General features: G+C 39.9%; 1 protein-coding gene across 1 annotated transcript in view; it reads right to left on the reverse strand.

The window, feature by feature from the left end:
- Positions 1-19,360, reverse strand: part of LOC109911874 (transformation/transcription domain-associated protein) — a 206,307-nt gene that overhangs the window by 71,238 nt on the left and 115,709 nt on the right. The window contains exons 29-34 of the mRNA XM_048609696.1: positions 18,246-18,367; positions 16,360-16,573; positions 11,804-11,983; positions 9,728-9,874; positions 5,705-5,824; positions 2,911-3,198 (exon numbers count right to left, since the gene is read on the reverse strand). Coding sequence (XP_048465653.1) covers positions 2,911-3,198; positions 5,705-5,824; positions 9,728-9,874; positions 11,804-11,983; positions 16,360-16,573; positions 18,246-18,367 — 1,071 coding nt within the window. The remainder of the gene's footprint in view (positions 1-2,910; positions 3,199-5,704; positions 5,825-9,727; positions 9,875-11,803; positions 11,984-16,359; positions 16,574-18,245; positions 18,368-19,360) is intronic.

Raw genomic sequence — 19,360 nt, forward strand, 5'->3', positions numbered from 1 at the left:
CTGGATGAACACAGCAGGCCAAGCAGCATCAGAGGAGCAGGAAGGCTCCTTCCTGCTCCTATGATGCTGCTTGGCCTGCTGTGTTCATCCAGCTCTACATCTTGTTAACTCTGTGTAATTATAAGTTATTTCTGTAAAAAAAACCCATTAAAATCACAGGTATTGAGTTGGTCATGTACAAAATGCTATACCGATAAATTCTAATTTCAGAATCAAGCAAAGGAGGAAGCCATTCAGCCCATTGTGCCAATTCTTTCAAAATGCTACAGTAGTAGTACCGCTCCCATGCATTGTTCCGTATCACCGTGCACATGCTTCCTTTTCAAGTATTTATCCAATTGTCTTTTGAAAGTTAAACCAGAATCTGCTTCCAACTCCTTCTGGCACTGCATTTGTCATGATAACTCACTGTGTTAAAACTATTTCACCTCATTCTGCCATTTATGTCCATTATCCTTCTTATCTACTGCGTCAAAATACCTTACAATTTTGAGCATCTCAACCAAATATCCCTGTAACACTTTTTGCTCTAAGAAAGTCAATTCTAGTGGTTCCTGGTAAGATTTACTAAAACGGTAACATATCTGACTATTGGCCTGACAAAAGAAAACTATGCATAACAGAATCTGTGCAATTACTACAATTGGTAGATTAATTTGAAACCATGTTATTTTTCTCTTGGGTAACATTATCAGTAATTCTACCTTTCAGCCACCTGATCGGATAACTCCCAAAATGGTAAAACAAATATGAAATGGCTTAGGAAGCAGCATTAGGTGAAAATGGATTGAACAAAAAGAGTTTATTATTCGTTGCTCACTTTTCCACCTACCACACAGCTTTACAGTATCATAAAATGGAAACCAGAGGAAAATATGAATAGCAATGAAACAAAGGAAGATCAATTTAGAAAGAAGATAAGGAGGTCAGATGATAAATAAAACTGAGTTAAACTGGGAAACAAAGCAAACGATGACAGATGAAGGGAATATTTTGTCCATTGCTATTAAGTTAATAGCGAAAACAACAGAATTGGTACAAAAGTGACAAGGCACGATGAAGTTAAATGGATCAGGATCCCTCAGTGATCATAAAAACTCAGTAGTATTGTTCATGCTGTGCAAAATCAAATACAACCGATAGTCCTTAGTCACAATGTTTTTGAGCATCAAATTGGCAATGACACCAAACAACAGATGGAGAGATCATGAATCAAGAGGCCACCTTATGTTTTCAGACAAAAATATCCCTCGAGGTCCTTTTGTATTCATAACTAGAATTTAAGCAATTCACTTGTATTTCTTTGAAACAAGAGGTCTCCAATTTAAGACCAGCAAGTGAGGGTGGCTACTGCAATGTAGAACAACTGTCTGCTTTTTGACTGTGGTATTGTACAATGTAGTAGTGATTGAAACCAGGAGGGTTTCATCCCACCACTGGGATGGACCAAATAGCCTGAGTGCTTAAAGATTCTATCCTCAGTAAAAGGACAGAAGCTTTTCTTGACATTGCAGCTCAGTTGTTGGGAGGGCAAATAGGAAATCAGTTACTGGTAGAGATTCACCTTTCAGCCTTGGTCCAAGCACCTTTGCATATATCATACTCTGTCTTTCTGCTGTATTTTGGGTCTTGTTTCTCACGACAGATAAACTTCAATTCTCAGCCTATTCACCTGATATTCCAGATAGCTATCCACAAGAATCTGACAAATCCTGTGTGTTCAGATATTGACTTTACATTAGCAAACCAACAGAAAAATAAATTCAATAAAATAAATGCAACTTCTTGCCCCCTTGCTGAGTAAACACATTACAAGTAGCAGCAGATATATACGCCATTCAGTTCCTCAAGCCTGCTCTACCACTCAAGGAGATCACGGCTAATCTGAATGCAACCTCAACTCCACAATCTACTATTCAACTCTGACCCCTGATAATTTTTTACCACTTCACTTATCAAGAATCTACTTAACCTCTGCCTTTATAACATCCAAAAACTCAAACTTTCTATCAAAAGGCAGTGGAACCTTCTGAGTAAAGAAAAATTCTCCTCCTGTTTTAAACAAGCAATCAAATTTTTAAAAAAATATAATCCCCAATCCTATTTTCTCCAACAAAAGGAAACATCCTTTTCACATCAGTACATCCACTGGTTCCCCTTTATCCACAGCACATGCTACCTCCTCAAAGAAATCCAACAAATTAAATATTTTTCCTATATTACTCAGTCTGAAAAGGCAAATTAAAAGACAGATTATTTTCGGTACTTAAAAAATTATCATTTTGGAAAGCACACATCCAATTCTGGCCTCTTGCACATTCTTAACTTATTTACTCCACTACTGATTTCTGCGTCATTGCCCTAATTGCTAATCAAGCATCTGTAACATGCGATTCCTGCAGACTAAGGAAAACCTTTGCAAAATTGCAATTATACATATATTTCATATTTATATTTATCACGTGATGCCATTCAATTTTCAGCCCTGTGTTCATTAGCATAGACTGGCATAGACCAGCAATTCTAGGATTTTGAAATTCTTATGCTGGTTTTCAAATTCTTACATGGTCTCATCCCACCCTATTTCTGCAACTTCTACTAATCCCACAAATATCCAGGAGCTTTGCATTTTTCTGATTTGGTTTCTTGCTCATCTTCCATTTTAATTGCTCCACCATTGGCAACCACCCCTTCAGCTGTCTGGGTTCCATAGCTTTGGACTTGCTTTCCAGATCTTTTCCTGCTGTCCTCCTTAAAATCGATCTTCAATGTGGGTTTTGGTGACCTGCCCCAACATCGGTCAGTATCAATTTTAGGCTGACACGTCCCCTTTCTACCCACTTGGGATATCTATGCACTTTGAAGGCAGACAAGAAATTCAAGTCCTGGTTGAGGCAAAGAAGCACTTACTTGTGGAGGCGGAGTGATGCTTTCTTGCTCATAGAATTCAGACGTCTGACGTGGTTTAATCTGAAGACTCAAGCCTTTTTCAAAAGCCTGGTGCTCCAGCATCAATGTGGATCGAAACCAGAGGTTGTGCGTTTTGCCCAGATACTTCAGTACACAGGGTCTGATGGAAATGTGGGGGACACACTGGGACATCGCCTCAACAAAACAGTTCAGAGCACTTGGCTGGCAGTCTCTCTGCACTTGATGACTTCCGCTGCACAGAAAAGGACTTATCTCTCCTGCCAGAGCCTGAGAAGCAAAGAAGTGTAACAGCCACTTGGAGAAAAGATTTTTGAAGCATTCATATTTCTGGCATTCTGGCAAATACTCTGCCATAACATTTTAGAGCTTGAATTTAAAAACTTGTTCAATTTTACATTATTTACTGCTATAAATGCACACAGTTAAATTTCAGCAGAAAAAAAATGGCGTTGATGGTACTGGGACACAAAGAAATTGCTGAAGGAGGATCACTGGACACCAAAATGTTAACTCTGCTCTCTCTGCACTGAGGCTAGCAGACCTGCTGAATTCCTCCAGCAATTTCTCTTTTTGTTTTAGATTTCGAGCATCTGCAGTTCTTCGTTTTATTTCAGTGAAGGTATGGTTTTTCTTTGCTGACTGGTTTGTTAAGGTACCAGGATTCAATCACGTTAATGAAGAAATGAAGATGAGGAGCACAGGAATGGGAGAAAGTTCAGATGGAACATGAAGAAAGGCACAGATCAATTTAAGATCAAGATGAGCAGCAATTTCTTCTTTCAGGCAGTTCACAGCCTTTGGAATTTCTTGCACAGACAGCTGTGGGGGCAGAGTCCTTGTATATATTTAAGGCTAAGATTGATAGATTCTTGATCAGTACGTGAATCAAGGCTGGCAGGGAAAGGGCAAGAAAGTGAACGAGGAATGTCGGATCAGCCACAATCCTACTGAATGGCAGAGGAGGCCTGAGGAGCCAAATGGCCTACTCAGGTTCCTATTTCTTATGGTCTTATAGTTGGATCAAATGTAAATTCTAGGTGTGTGGGGCTAGAGTGACATGTTGGCTAAACTGAGTATGGATGCAAGCTTGCCATCCTTGAAGGATATTAGTGAGCCAGTTAGTGCTGAAGAATATCATTATGATCATTTTTCTCTAATTTGTTGAATTGAATTTACAGCAAGTCATGATAGCGTACGAACTCTCAATGTCTAAGTTGCTAAACCAGCACAATAGTCATGACACCCAGCAAAGCCAAGGACTGACCCTTCTATATTATGATATCAAGCATTTCTCTATTGCTGGCTACATATGGTCAGAGAACTTTGAAAATATTTTACATGCTCCATGATTCCAAGGTCATTACAATTTTGTGTTGAGAACTACTAGGCTCGACATTAAAAAAAGCCTTGGTCTCCATTTTAAACCTCTCACTTTCAATGTTAAGTCTATGCTCCTTTGTTCTAAACAAGCCTAATGCCTATATCAGTCATGATTCAGTGGATAGTTCTCTCACCTTGAGGTTCTTCAGCACAATTTTTTTTATTCATTCATGGTACGTGGGCACAGCTGGCTGGCCAGCTTTTATTACCAATCCCTAGTTGCCCTTGAGGCGATAGTGGTGAGCTGTCGTTTTGAACCACCGCAGTGCACACACTGTAGGCTGACCTACAATGCCCTTCGCGAGAAGATTCCAGGATTTTAACCCATTGACAGTGAAGCATCAGCGATATACTTCCAAGTCAGGATGAGTGGCTTGAAGGTGGTGGTTTTCCCACATTCAAGCTATCCTTGTCCTTCTAATTAGAAGTGATCATGGGTTTGGAATGTGCTGTCTAAGGATCTGCAGTGCACCTTGTAGATAGTACACACAGCTACTACTGAGCATCGGTGGTGAAGAGAATGGGATGCTTGTAGATGTACTACCAATCAAGTGAGTTGCTTTGCCTGGATGGTGATAACCTTCTTTGGTGTTGTTGGAGCTGCACCCAGCTAGGCAAGTGGGGCATATTCCATTACCCTCCTGAGTTGTGCCTTGTTGATAGTGGACAGGCTTTGGGGTGTAGGGAGGTGAGTTACTTGCCACAGTGTTCCTAGCCTCTGACTTGCTCTTGTAGCCACAGTGTTTATGTGTTGAGTCCAGTTGAGTTTCTGGTCAATGATAATCCCAAGGATGTTGATACTGGGTGATTCAATCATTCTAACACTATTGAATGTCAAGGGGAGGTGGTTAGATTGTCTCTCATTGGAGATGGTCATTGCCTGGCATTTGTGTGGCAACAAGGTTACTTGCCACTTGTCAGGCCAAGCCTGGATAATGTCCAGATCTTGTTGCAGTTGAACATGCACTGCTTCAGTATCTGAGGAGTCATGAAGGGTGAATATTGTGCAATCATTGGCAAACCTTCTGACCTTTTGATGGAGGCAAGGTCATGGATCAAGTTGACAATCTTGTGCAATAATGACAGAGTGCTTCATTCTCAAAGATGACGACTTTCATGGGACATTAAACTGAGGCACTTTCTGATGGAAATTATCCTATGGTGCTACTGAGATGAAGGGAGTTTTCCCTAGAGCTCTAATTAACTTTTATCCCTCAACCAACACCATTAATAAATATTGCAACTGGGAGATTTTTAGACTGTAGTTTCTGGAGTTCATCGTGTAAACATAAAAATAGTGCTTCCTTAAGTGGAGAAACTATGTTAATATGATGACAATAAAATAATTAAATGGAAAAATTTCAGGACTGAGCATTTTCATCCATACACTCACATGCTGTTGCCTATCAGATAGTATCTTCCAAAGCCTTGGAAAGAGCTGGATCCAGGTTTTCTCAGCCAGTGCTGTGCTAATGTGACATAATTGAACATATGCACTCAGCAGTGCTCCAGTCTACCAAAAGGAAAAGAAAAAAAAAGTCAGAATACAGGGGAAACTAAAAACTCTAAATCCCCTGCCCACAAACATACAAATTTACTTTGGTTAAAAAGCAGCAGCACACTAAATAATCCTGAAGCAGGGTCTTCATTTCTATTTCTGGTCCATCATTAAAGGAAGTTATAAAATAATTGCTGCTGTAACTTCTCAATAAAGGGTTTCTTCTCCATTCGATATTTTATAGTAAAATATAAAACACAAAAAAAGGTATCAAATGAAGCCAAACCAACTGTGCAAATAAATCTAACCTGTGATTTACCAGTCAACCTTGGCCAGGTAAAATGACACAATAAGGACTGTGTAACACAGTGAGACTGCTTCAGCAAAAGCCACTAATGCATCATTCATTGCCATTACTGGCATTTATTTGCATAAGCAGGCCATCTGCAATTTAATTAAGTGCTCCTCTCAAATATCACTGTGCATAATGGTACATTTAAACAATATCAAATTTTACCTTTTCAACACAAGTTGGGTTAGTAACCGACTCCTTTATTCGTTTCATAGAATCTTGCAACACAGGAGACCATTTTGCCCAGTGTGCACCTGCCAGCTCTTTCAAAGAGCTACCTTAATTAGTTTCAAACTAGTTCATTCTTCCACCACAGCCCTGCAAATTTCCCCTTTCATGTATTCATCCATTCTTTTTTTGAAAGTGACCAGTGAATCGGTCGCTAACAGTCACTTAATAATTTAATTCAAGTGCCAAAGTATTATTTGGCAGACGTGTGCCAAAATAGAGAACCACGATGATTCAGGAGTTTGATAAATATTTTCCCCTTGATTCAGAATGATGAGCTACTTGTTTTCTCCATGTGGGCTTTATGTATCATTCTTTATGCAAACCTCTAACTTAAACAGTGCACTTAAGAAGAAAGACCATACTAAACAATAAATCAACCTGCAAACTTAATAGCATCATTAAACACAATCAACACTTGGAGGTGAATTTTACTTTTATTAGCTAATTGAGTTGTCATAGCAAACATGGCTGACATTCTCTCACTCTTCAGAAAAGAAGGGTCTAGACCCAAAACGTCAGCTTTCCTGCTCCTCTGATGCTGCTTGACCTGCTGCGTTCATCCAGCTCTACACCTTGTTATCTCAGATTCTCCAGCATCGGCAGTTCCTACTATCTCTATCATATAAAGGTAGGTATTCAGACATTTCCAAAGACAAGCTTTTATTTGTAATCAGCAAAATGAACACAAACAATCTCAAGAGGCTGAATTTTGCCCCTAAGCCAACCAAATGCAGGCAATATGATCAATGACTAGACTACAGACCATGATGATCTGTTGCACTCAGCTCTCATCTACTGGAACAGGGTGTCAATCAGGTCCTGTCTCATTAGTAGCACCCGATGCAATTCAGCTCTTTCTTGTATGTGGACAGATTCCTCCTCTCCTACATCCTAATCTCCTACATCCTGCTCAGAAGACTGGTCCCATTCTCCCACCTTATCAGTATCTATCACAATGCTTCATTGTCTGCTTCAAGTCCACAGAGCAGAACCAGGACGATGCAGCACATTGTCCTGCCTATATTGTAAACACTCCCCCCACCACGACCACTCCAAGCAGCGGAATCACATGTTCAGCAGCCCCATCATCTGCCCGACCATAGCCCTGTTTGCAGCACATGCACCAACTTGATGGCGGTGCTGCACCATATCAGTAGCCAGCATATTACATCAAAACAGGAGTGCCTACTGCACTCTGATCACTTCCCATCCCACACCCACATCAACCATGAAACTTAACAGTGAATTCAATACAGTCCACCTCCATATTTACACCTACGTTCCTCTCTTCAAAACAGCACCCTTAGAAGTTTCACAACTGATGGGATACTTTTGACCAGCATTTGCTGCCTTTAAGTCATTAGTGCCAGCTTCCACATCACTGAGATGATGTTTGAGTTGCAAGCACTGGTGCACTTCGCCTTTGACCAGATTTTGACACCTAAGCACATTCATTCTATATGCATTGCAAATGGACAAAGAAATAATTGCAAACAAAATGTAGCTGGAGTTTGCAAATGAATGTTTCACCTATTTGATCCTTAAAAGTCCTGGTATTCAGCATTCTTGAATCCCACGTTTCAGCTCATCAAACTAACACTGACTCTGCCAAATGTAGGCACTGTACCAGCCATTTTTCAGTTGCATTTCACATCTAGAACTCGCAGCAGACGCTGTCAGCACTGGGCTCTACCTGGTTGCTACCTAAGTCCCCAAAGCCTCCATGTCCCCTTTTATTTCACTCTACCGTGACAGTCCATTTCCACCCATTCCCACCATGTGGAGACCTAACACATTGAACTTCAACTCCAACTGCCCTCCACACCCCTTGAACCCTGACATCGCATTTGAATGATGCCCATCCTGCTCCACAACACTTCCCCTGTGGAAACTACAGTTGTGGTCGTATTCAATAAACCCCCTCATGCAGTATGCTCTCTGATGGTGATCTGCATGCACCCCACACGTCTGGAGTTTCACTTGATCACCATTCTTGTCCTTGCCACACCACTCCCCCAATCCATATGACTTTGTTTTCCCTCCCCGTCTAGATACCCCCATCCCTTTTGGCAATGAATCTCTCTACTGCTTCTCCAGGCCCCCTTTGCACCCCTCTCAATGATCAACTCCAGGCATTCATTCCAGACCTCTGTCTGATTTCAACATGCATCCCCAGATATGAGAGACTAGAACCCTGACTGCTATCTTTGCAGCTCCCCAACTGATGTGATCCCCTGACTGCTGCTGCTGCTAGTCCTACAATTCCAACAGTTTTCCACTCCCAGACTATAGGCGGACAGTTCTCCATGACCTTGAGTAGCCCAAGCAAATGATTGACAACGGCCAAACTGGTTTGTGTGTGGACTGTGCCCATAATTGACAGTACCAGGAGCCCCTGACAGACAACCTTGAGCAGATTGAAAACTAGCCCCACTCAATTACTGGCATGGCCATTTGGTTGAATAAATGTACAGTATTTGCACAGTGCAGGAACAAAGCACATGATGCAAATGTGAGATTGATGTCTCTGTACTGTATAGCAAGGCATTTCTTTCCCCTCTCGACCCTCCACATCCACTACTGAGCTCTAATGACAAGCATGGCAAAACAGCATATTAATAGGACAATACCGATAGCCCCCATTTCTGGCTGAAGTATCAATATGCTAACTTGCATGGAATGTCAAGGAGCAACAAGGCAAGGCCTAGATGCTACAAGCATGTAGATAGGTGCTAAGTTAGTGAGCATTAAGACAGCAAGCAAGCAGCCCCAAGATGCAACCAAGTCCAGTCCATAAACTATGCCTGTCCCTGCATGCAAAGCAGTCTTTTAATGCCAGCTATCAGTGCAGCCAGCAAGCGGATCGGAGAGGTGCTGTGATGATTGCGAGGAGTTGGCGAGCGTCTGATGCCAAAATTGGCTGATCAGGGCTGTCAGAGTGTAGTTGGCAGTCATGGATCATGCCTTAAGATGCTGTTTGCTACTTCAGCAACGAGCTGAAGTCGCCAGGTACCTATTCTGACTTGCATGTTGAGAAGTCTCTACCCAACTCGACTGTCACATTTGGTAAGATAGCAAGCTGAATATCAATGAGGTGTGTTGCAGTGTTTATTTGGTGTTTAATAAGCTATAGACCCCCTTCATTGGGACCTCGCACCTTGCCACCTGGCAGATACGTAAAGATACTACAAGTTGCTGCTAAAGTCAAGATAGCCCTGCCTGGCCATTTTTTGGCCAGATTCTGCCACAAATATCACCATAGCCAAGATCACTCAGGTCCTTATAAGGTTCACCACTGAATCCAGCTCGCATGAATTAAATTTCATTTTATTCACCTTAACTTCTCTCAGAGAGTCCAGAAACTTATCATGTCTGTTTGTCAGCATGTGCAACTGGTTCCCAGCATCTTTTTCAGACTGTTCCTTGGTTTTCGGAGTACCACTCTGATCTCCTGGTGCCAGCTCAATATCAATCTCCACATCCTAAACAAGTTAATAAAGAACATACATAAAACAGCCAGTCAGTCATGATTATTGTAACGACATGGCAGCAAAAATAAATTCTAATTGTGATGGAAATTTTAATAATGGGACAAAATAATAGCATTGCTGTGGAATAAAACATTCTCATACAAGTCATAACAGCAGATAACTTCTTAGGGCAGCATGGTGACTCCATGCTTAGCACTGCTGCCTCACAGTACCAGAGACCCAGGCTCGATTCCATTCTCACGTGACTTTGTGGAATTTGCACTTTCTCCCAGTGTCTGCATGGGTTTTCTCCAAGTGCTCCGGTTTCCTCCCACAGCCCAAACATGTGCAGGTTAGGTGGATGGGCCATGCTAAATTGCCCATAGTGTCCAGGGATGTGTAGGTTAGGTGGGTCAGCCATGGGAAATACAGAGTTACAGGGATAGGGTGGGGGGATGTATGTCTGCATGGGTGCTCTTTGGTGGGTCGTTGTGGGCCAATTGGCCTACTTCTGTACTGTAGAGATTCTATGATTCGATCAATAAAGTCTGGAGGCCTCTTGCAAAACTCCATTTTCCTCTGCTCCACCATTATTTTCATCTGCTTGGGCCTTAACCTCTGGAATTCCCTTACGGTACCTCACCACCTTTAGGATCTCCCTTATAACCTCCTTTGGTCAAGCTTTTGGTCATTTTTCCTGATATCTCCTTAAGTGGCCCTTGTCCTGGAGAACACCTACAAATGTTTTACCATGTTAAAGCAAGTTCTCGTTAATTTTTAATAGGGCAATCTAGCAATTTGGCAACACTGTTGAAATTCAATTCAAAATCAAGGCAGCAAACGTGCTTGGTTTCCACTCACAAGCATGACCACACTGCATAACAAATGATTCTTTTCTTAGGATAAACACAAACGAACATGTTAATATCTATAAATTAATGAATACATTGCTTCTCCGCACCAGTATTTAACAGAGTGTTCCCCGAAAAGACTGAATCTGGAGTAGCATCTGGGTTCTTTCGTGTTGTTTTGAATGCAATGTGTTTTTTTTTTGATGATGGGAATACCAGTGTTACAGGCTAGGCCAGTTTTTATTAACCATCCCTATGCAACACTGTTTCCTATCTAAAAAGGATGGAATACATTGCAGTATTCTGTTATTCTGTCAAATGCAAATGAAAGGGTACATATGGACACTATTCTATAGTGGACACTCATTTCTTTAGATAACTACCCCTCTCCAGCAATCTTTCCCACGCTCATCTCCCAAAGCTTCATGAAGTGAGTTGGTTTTAAAATCTCAAAATAACGTTAGCACTCTGTCAAAAGGAAAATCCGTTTTGGGACTCCCTAATTGCATGTGTCTTGAGCTCATCATACACAGAGGAAATCTTTACATGAAGAATAGTACTCAGCCTGAAGGCAAATCAAATTTCTCTCACATAATTAACAAGGATTCCAATTCCAATTAAATCCAGGGTTCGACGTACTTTGAAAAATGTACCAATTTGATATGCTTAGTTACAACCTGCGTCCAAATTTTGCTTACATACCATTTTATACTATTTGACAAACAACTGGTTTGTTTGTGTCAACTCTGATCTACATCATTCGCTTGCAGCCAAAATCAGAACCAGGGGCAATGATGTAACTTTGTCACTATTAAACACAACATGAAATTCCGGAGAAATTTCATTATGCAGAGAATTGTTGAATGTGCAATTTGCTACATGTGGATTGCTGAGACAAATAATGGGAAGTTAGACAAGTCTATCAGGGAGAAAGTAATAGAAGGATCTGTTAAGACAACGTAAATTGGAATGGCCGCAAGCTCAAGTGGAGGAGTAAATATGACGTGGATTTTTTGGACCAACTGGCGTGTTTCTGCTTTGCAATGGCTATTTTGGCAACATTAAAATTAAATATGAAAAATCAAACCACCTCCTCCTTGCTCTCGCTGTTCTCCCTCTCCCTGGGCTCTTGTTTCACATGTGTCACCATGGCAAAGGCTGCACGATCATGGCTGTCAGCCAGATTAATGACGTTGGTGATGGATGGCAGCATAGCACCTTGACAGTTGGTGCCAATGGTGGTATTTTTTTCACATACCGCAAGGAGAAGCTGTGGAAGGAGAATAAAAAAACAAAAGGAAATGCAATAATCAAAATGACGCTCATGCAGGGCTTGGCAAGATAATAAATATTTTAAACCAACAAATCTTCACCAATTCTTCCTTCAAAAAGAGACATGTTTTTAAACTCTAAACATATTGGCAACATCACTAGGGGTCTGACTTAGAGAAGTTAATGAGTCAAACAACATGGAAGAGCCTAAATAACACACTCAGCTTAAATGACTGGATCCCAAGGTTAAAGACTCCATGTAATGTATCAATTTATCTCCCAAGAATGAGATCAATCAAACCAATTCCTCCACATTAATTAAGGAAATAAAAATCAGAACAAATCATTTAATTGTACTGTTATGTGCAAGATTCTAACTAAGACTGCTTGGCCCAAAGGACCAGCAAGAAAATGCATTCCCAGGGCAGAAGTGACATGACTGAGACAGAACATGTCAGCAACCTCAACTGGAAAGGTGAATACCAGGACTAGATTCAGCTGGGATAAACAAACTTCTTGTTAGCATTACTGCGCAGAGATGCCAATCTGGGCAAGTATCAGGGAATAGATAAATGTCTGTGGAGTGATACTAGTGCCAATATCTTCTGAGTAGAAAGGAACATAATTGAATTGCTGGCTGGTAGAAGAGAGAAATCTAATAAAATGTTATCCATAAAGTTGAATAAGCTGCAAACCACCTGTCAGAAGATAGAGGGGAGACCTGATAGAGGTCTTTAAGATTACAGAAGGGTTTGATTAGATAAGTGAAAAGATATTGTTTCTACTTGTGGCGGAGACCAAAAGAAAGGGTCATAAATATAATGTGGTCATTAATAAATCCAATAGTGAATTTAGGAGAAGTATCTTCACCCAGAAAGCTGTTAGAAAGTGGACTGCGGTACTGCAAGGAATGATCAAGACGAGTAGTATAGATGCATTTAAGAGGAAGTTAGGAAAAAATGAGAAAAAGTAATAGAAGGATATGATTATGGGATTAGATCTGACCAGGGAAAAATACAGTTCCTGGGATTCTGAACCTGGATCACAGCTGAGGAAAGGCACACAGCATGCACCAATGAAAGCAATGCAATCACAGTGCGCATGATTCCATCATCTGGGGTCAGAAATTGTAAGATTAAAACACAGATCCCGAAGAACCTCAAGGCCAGAGGAAGTATTTCTAGCTAAGCTGGAGTTAGCCATTGATCTGAGGCCAAAGATGAGCTTTTCTTGGAAAGTGCAACTTCCATGTTAAACCAGAGTATGTGAAAAGAAACAAAGTAGAACGAGGGAAGTGTATATTTAAAGACTAAATTACTGCAGTTTTTATTTGCCTTTTAGTTTTGCAATTTTATACACATCATTTTAAAAACTTCAACTTTAATACACTTCATCAAAAGTTAAGTAAATTCTTCCAAAGTTCGCTTTCTCATTCCCTCACTGAAGGGCTGATTCTAGCTGGGTGTAGGCAGTCCACGACTTGAATCTGTGATCTTTATATTTGGATTGGCAAAGTAATACAGTAAAGAGTGCCCTTACCCACTAAAACAATTATGTATCTATAACCTATTTGAACTATCTTTTATCTGTATACTTATCATCAACTTTATTACATTACAAATTCTTTAGCTACATTTATAATGGCACTAAGGCTGAGGAACTTTAGTTAAGCAGGGAGACAAGAAATGCTAGGATCTTTCTCCTTAGAGCAGAGAAAGTTTAGTACAGATGTTCAAAATCTGTAAGTGTACTATTAAGATGAAGAAGAAAGTATTTCTGTTGCCAGAAGAATCATAAACCTTTCGCTGTAAAAATCACTGTAGTGCTATCAGACCGTAGGATTGCTCTCTCATTAGAGAGAGACGACTGGTGGTTGGTTAGCCCAGAGGTCACCATGTCTCAGGAAAGGGGAGAGAACAAGGAGGAGAGCACTTCGTGGTAACCTCAGCCAGTATCAGAACTGAACCCAAAGTTGCCGTCACTCTGCATCACAAACCAGCCCTTCAGTCAACTGAGCTAACCAACTCCAAACTAAGGGACTTAAAATAAGTGGTAAATGAACCAGCAGGTAATTGATTTGTAGACCCAACAAAAACTTGATGTAAATCTTGCTGGAGGACAAAAGATTGAGGTATTGAAAGATAAATGCTGCTACTTACTACTGGTCCCAAGAAATGGATTAACTAAAGATGTTCATAAGCAATCTCTCTCAAATGTTTAGAGATAGATCTCTGTGATTAGTTATTTAGGTGTTTCCAAAAATTATGCTGAAAAAGCATCTTCTGCTCCCGTCAGACATGCAGCTAAGGTTTAAAATTTTAGGTGAATGATCAATGTAATAAAAACTGAATAGTGTGTGGTTTTAAGGTTAAGATTTTGTGTAGAGAAATTTAAAAGTTAAGAACATTTTCCTAACAGGCGCGGACAAGGTTACAGATGCACTTACAGTCTTAGTCATACATTAATATAGCATGTAAACAGGCCCTTCGGCCCAAACTGGCCCATGCTGACCATGATGCCCACTCTGCTAGTTCCAATTGCCCACATTTGGTCATATCCTTCTAAACCCTTTCCATCCGTGTACCTATCCGAATGCTTTTTAAATGTTGTTATTGTACCTACCTCAAACACTTTCTCTGGCAGCCTATTCCATATATGCACCACTCCCTCTGTGAAGTTGTTGCCCCTCAGGTCCTTCTTAAATCTCCCCCCTCTCACATTAAACCTATGCCCTCTAGTTTTCAATTCCCCATCCCTGGGAAAAAGACTATATGCACTCATCCTATCTATGACCCTCATGATTTTATACACCTCAATAAGGTCGCCCGTGAATCTCATACATTTCAAGGAATAAATTCCTATCCTGGCCAACCTCTCCTATAACTCAGGCCTACTAGTCCTGGCAACTTCCTCGTAAATCTTCTTTGCACACTTTCCAGTTTAACTATGTTTTTCCTATAACAGGGTGACCACTTGGTTACATCTTTGTTAAAATGAGCCGAGGTGATTGAATCTCAGCTCAATGAATGAACGAACATGGGAGACAGGATTTGGATGACTATACACCCTATAAGATGTGGTAACTGACTCGGAAATGCTTTTTGATCTCTCCACATTTGCTCTTTTAAGTATATTTGTCCCTTGGTTGTTCTTGGACCATCACTTAAAGCAACATTTATTTTTGCAAGACAAAAGCAAAATACTGCAGATACAGGGCATCTGAAATAAAAAGAAAATATTGGAAGTACTCAGTAGTCAGGCAACATACTTGAAGAAAAAGTGCACCATCGGGCTTCAAAGCCATTGAAAAGAGGCGTGACCAACTACACTGCTCCCATTAATCCAAGGGGTATGAAAGACAGGGTACTCGTGATTTTGCTGTTGTTATGTAATACATAATGAACAAAGTATAATTCTCAAAATAAATGTCATTTCTATCTGTACAAAATTTCAACTTTATTATAACCATTAATTTCTTCGTTATTTACAACTAGTCCCCAAAATAATTGCCATGCCCAGATGTGATCTTCTGGCTAAAAGGTTTACCCATCTTGATTAAATAAGGTATAGCTGTGGGGAGGCTCAAACAAAACATAAGACCTGCAGAGACAGTTTATTGTTCAAATGGGCTGCTTCCGTGCTGTACGCAATCTACTTTTAACCAATCCTAAATCTGCCCACTCTAAAATTGTTGATAATATCTTGAAATGCATGACTGATAAAGTCAAATGGTTAGTGTTCTTGGAAGAGGTATTATGAGAGATCAAAAGGGAAATGGTTCACTCTGTACGAAAACACTACAACTGTACAACAGATTTAATACACTGAAAGTTGCAGGTTTTGCACAAAGAGCTTTTTGCGTGCGCACACATTCCCTAAAGCTTTGAGGAGTCAAGGGAATCTGCTTCATTTTAAAGAAGATTCCTTATAGTTTATGAAATGAATACACTGGGTCACTTCCGCACTTCAAGTTCCAGAGCTCCAATAGGAGAAAACACGCCATATAAATCACATCTCCTTCAAATCATGCAAAGTACTTTGTACTGAATCATTGCCATTTGTTAATTTATGTCAAAAAACAAAGTGCACACACCTTGATAATTTCTTATTTGGCTCTGCATTAAATCTTAGCTGAGGTGAAATGCAACAAAGTCCCTAGTTTTACCTTAGAAATTAACTAGACTTGTTTTCTGTATCATTCTTTTCCCCAAGCTTGGGAGATGAATGCATTTCATTCAACTATTCAGCCTGTGCTCAGAACCTGCCTCCCTTTCTGCAACGTATGCAAGTTTCTAAGTTTCGTGGTGCAATTCAAACACCTTCTCTGGAAATCTGGCAAAATGAAAGAACTTTTTCGAGCCACTTTTTCCTCACCTCTATGCACTGTTTGATCCAAAAATGGCTACCCATAGCCTCCCAGTTTTGGGAACATGTAATATACAGTAGACGATCATACACCCGGCGCCGCATGGAGTTATCAAAAACTTCGAAGAATTTGGCCCGAATGTGCGGTTGGCAACACCGTAAGCCTGCCAGGAAGGCTGGCTCTAGCTTCGCAGTAAGCTCACTGCCAGAGAGGTTCTCATCCCTGCATTTGACCACAAAATCATACCAGTCAATACATTCACAGTAATTAAAAGCAGCCAAACAGTATTACAGGTAGATCAACTGATGTCATTTAAATACCATTTTAGTTAGAATTACAGAATCATACAGTGCAGGAGCATGCCATTTGTTCCATCATGCCTATACCAGCTCATTTATTTGTACCCCTTTGCTTTTTACCCCACAGACCAGTAAATATTTTTCTTTTAAGTATTTGGGGTAAAGAAAAGCTATCTACTCACAAAGTATAGAAGCAGCAATTCAACTTAATTTCACATAATTCTCTCAGACAATAACTGTTCTGTATCTGTATGTCATTATTCCATATTTAGATACTATGATCAATTCTTATTAGTCAATATCAAATTATTTAATTGACCCTCAACATATACAACCCTTTTTGGGGGTGTGGCGGGGAAGGAATGTGGGCAATTTACATTTTCTCTATACTGTATATGCAAAACCAAAAAAGTTTCCCAAATTCACTTTCTAACAGTTAGGCCTTTGTTTTAAGTTTTTGCCCCCTTGTTCTAGACTCCCCCATGACAGGAATTAATGTCTCTAAATCACCATATAATATCCTTTTCTTATTTTGGCATCCTCACTTAGATCTCCCCTCCAAATTCAAAGCAGTGTATGCAAACCCAGCTCATAGTTAAACTCATTGAGCTCTGGTATTCTGCTCAATCTATGTTATAACAACTTCCAAAGGTCAAAATATTCTTCCAGAATTCAGATGCTCCTTTAGATTCAACGATTTGAGAGAAATTGAATGACAATATTATGTAATTATTGAGAGTTGTTTATTTTGTGCTAAGGAACCTGGTCAAGTTGTGACGGCACTGCTGTGAAACCAGACAGCAAGCGAGAGAGAGACAGACAGAAAGAAAGAAAGAAAGAAAGAGAGATTAAAAAAAAGGAGTGGAGATAGACCAAGTAACGGAGGTGAGTAATTAATAATGAAATCAAAAACATGTAACGATGCCTAACTTGGAATTTATCTTCATACTGTTCTCGTTCCTGTGCCTAGAATCCTTCCTTTAATGAATTTTTTTGTTCCATTATTATCTATGCCAAGATAAAATGCCTATTTATTCTGTGGACACATGGGATTTCAAAGATGATTTCAAAGTCAACCCACTTTTAACAATGTTTCAGGTCATAAAAGTACATTTAAGAGGTAGGGAAAGAAATATTTTCCTTAACAGATCCTCCTCCTGGACTCCATGTTAATCAACACATAAAACAAAATGTAGCATAACGCACCTGCAAACATGCTGCAAGGTTGTACACTTGGAATAGTGAATTAGCATTTATAAATTGAGGTTTCTTTTCAGCAATATTCAAAATAATTTGAAAAATAAACTTGCATTTCCTTCAGAGCCAAACTTAGCTAAGAAAGTAACGTTAAAATTAGCTTCATTCTGTATAGCAATACACTTAATGCAGGCCCCACAGTTAATCCTAAGTTTAATCAAAAATAGCTGCAAATTATTTTTGTGTATAACACAAGTTAGAATACAGACAAAAACTAAGCCATACTGTATTGCATTTTCAAACTGAATATAAATTGCATTAGCCTCTCAAGAGCACAGTGCAAAGTCAGAAGTGTGCAAGCTAATGAAATACAACTTTTGATTAATTACTACAATTACCTATAGACATAGTTAACGAGGTCCAAGAACTGGGCATTTAATTCAAGGTCATCTGGAAAGCGTTTTTCAATGTAGGTCATCATTTTAACCAGTAAAATGGACTTCTCTCTCAGCGTAGGTGTCTGCACAGAATATAGAAAATTATTCATTCCACCATTTTTTTTTGTTGTCCTGCTTTGAAAGAACAAATTCTAAATGTTTAGCTTGGAAAAACAGAGTTAGTAGTAAACATATCAGTGGGAACAAACCAGAGACAGGCAGGGAGGTATGATAACATTAACCAGTATCAAACACAGTGACTTCAGTAACAGAGCAAGTCACCTCTGAAATAGGATTCCACTCCAGCATTGATTGAGAGTAAAACTTGCACGTAGCTGATATTTTTTAAAATAAAAATCACATTCAGCCCCAGCTGAAGATCTGTGACAGCACAGTACTCCACCTGTGATGGAAAATCGCAGGCATAGGCATGTAATTTGAAAACGGAAATTGATAAGCATTTATCTCATAAGGAAATAACTGCCCACTCTTAATACTTAAACCAGAGGACAGAATTTAATAAGCAGAGCACTGTATTAATGTGAAGTGGAAGGCTCTTATGACTTGATGTGAAATGCTCGTATGACTCAGCAGTCAGGTAGATCGGAGTTCTCACTAAACTGCATGACATACAAATAACATTAGTGCGCCATCAAAAGGCAACTGCACATCACTTTAGCTTTGAACACAATATGGTAGAGCTGCAGTCTGGTCTGACAGAAGGCTGCATTCTGCACCAGTTTGACACAGTACCATGTGACCTAATCAATATCATTTTGGAGCAGGCTCTCCCAGTAAACTGGGAATGGAGCAAGTAGTTATGCAGGTGATTAGGTTAATTCATTAATTAATTGATAGGGTAGTGTAGAAGGAGTTCTACGAGTGAGCAATTGATAAACTCTTTCCACAAAGAATGGCATATTGGTTTCCATCCGACTGACAATCTGAGATCTAAAAGAGGCATTGGCAGCAGAGGATGGTCACGTAAAGATGAAAATTGGGAGGTAAGGTTTTCTTTTTCAGACAGACGAATAGAATTGGAATTGGTCTGGAGAAGAATAGATGAACCCATACAA

This window comes from Rhincodon typus, chromosome 21 (genome assembly GCF_021869965.1).
Source record: "Rhincodon typus isolate 14 chromosome 21, sRhiTyp1.1, whole genome shotgun sequence".
Classification (NCBI taxonomy): Eukaryota; Metazoa; Chordata; class Chondrichthyes; order Orectolobiformes; family Rhincodontidae; genus Rhincodon; species Rhincodon typus.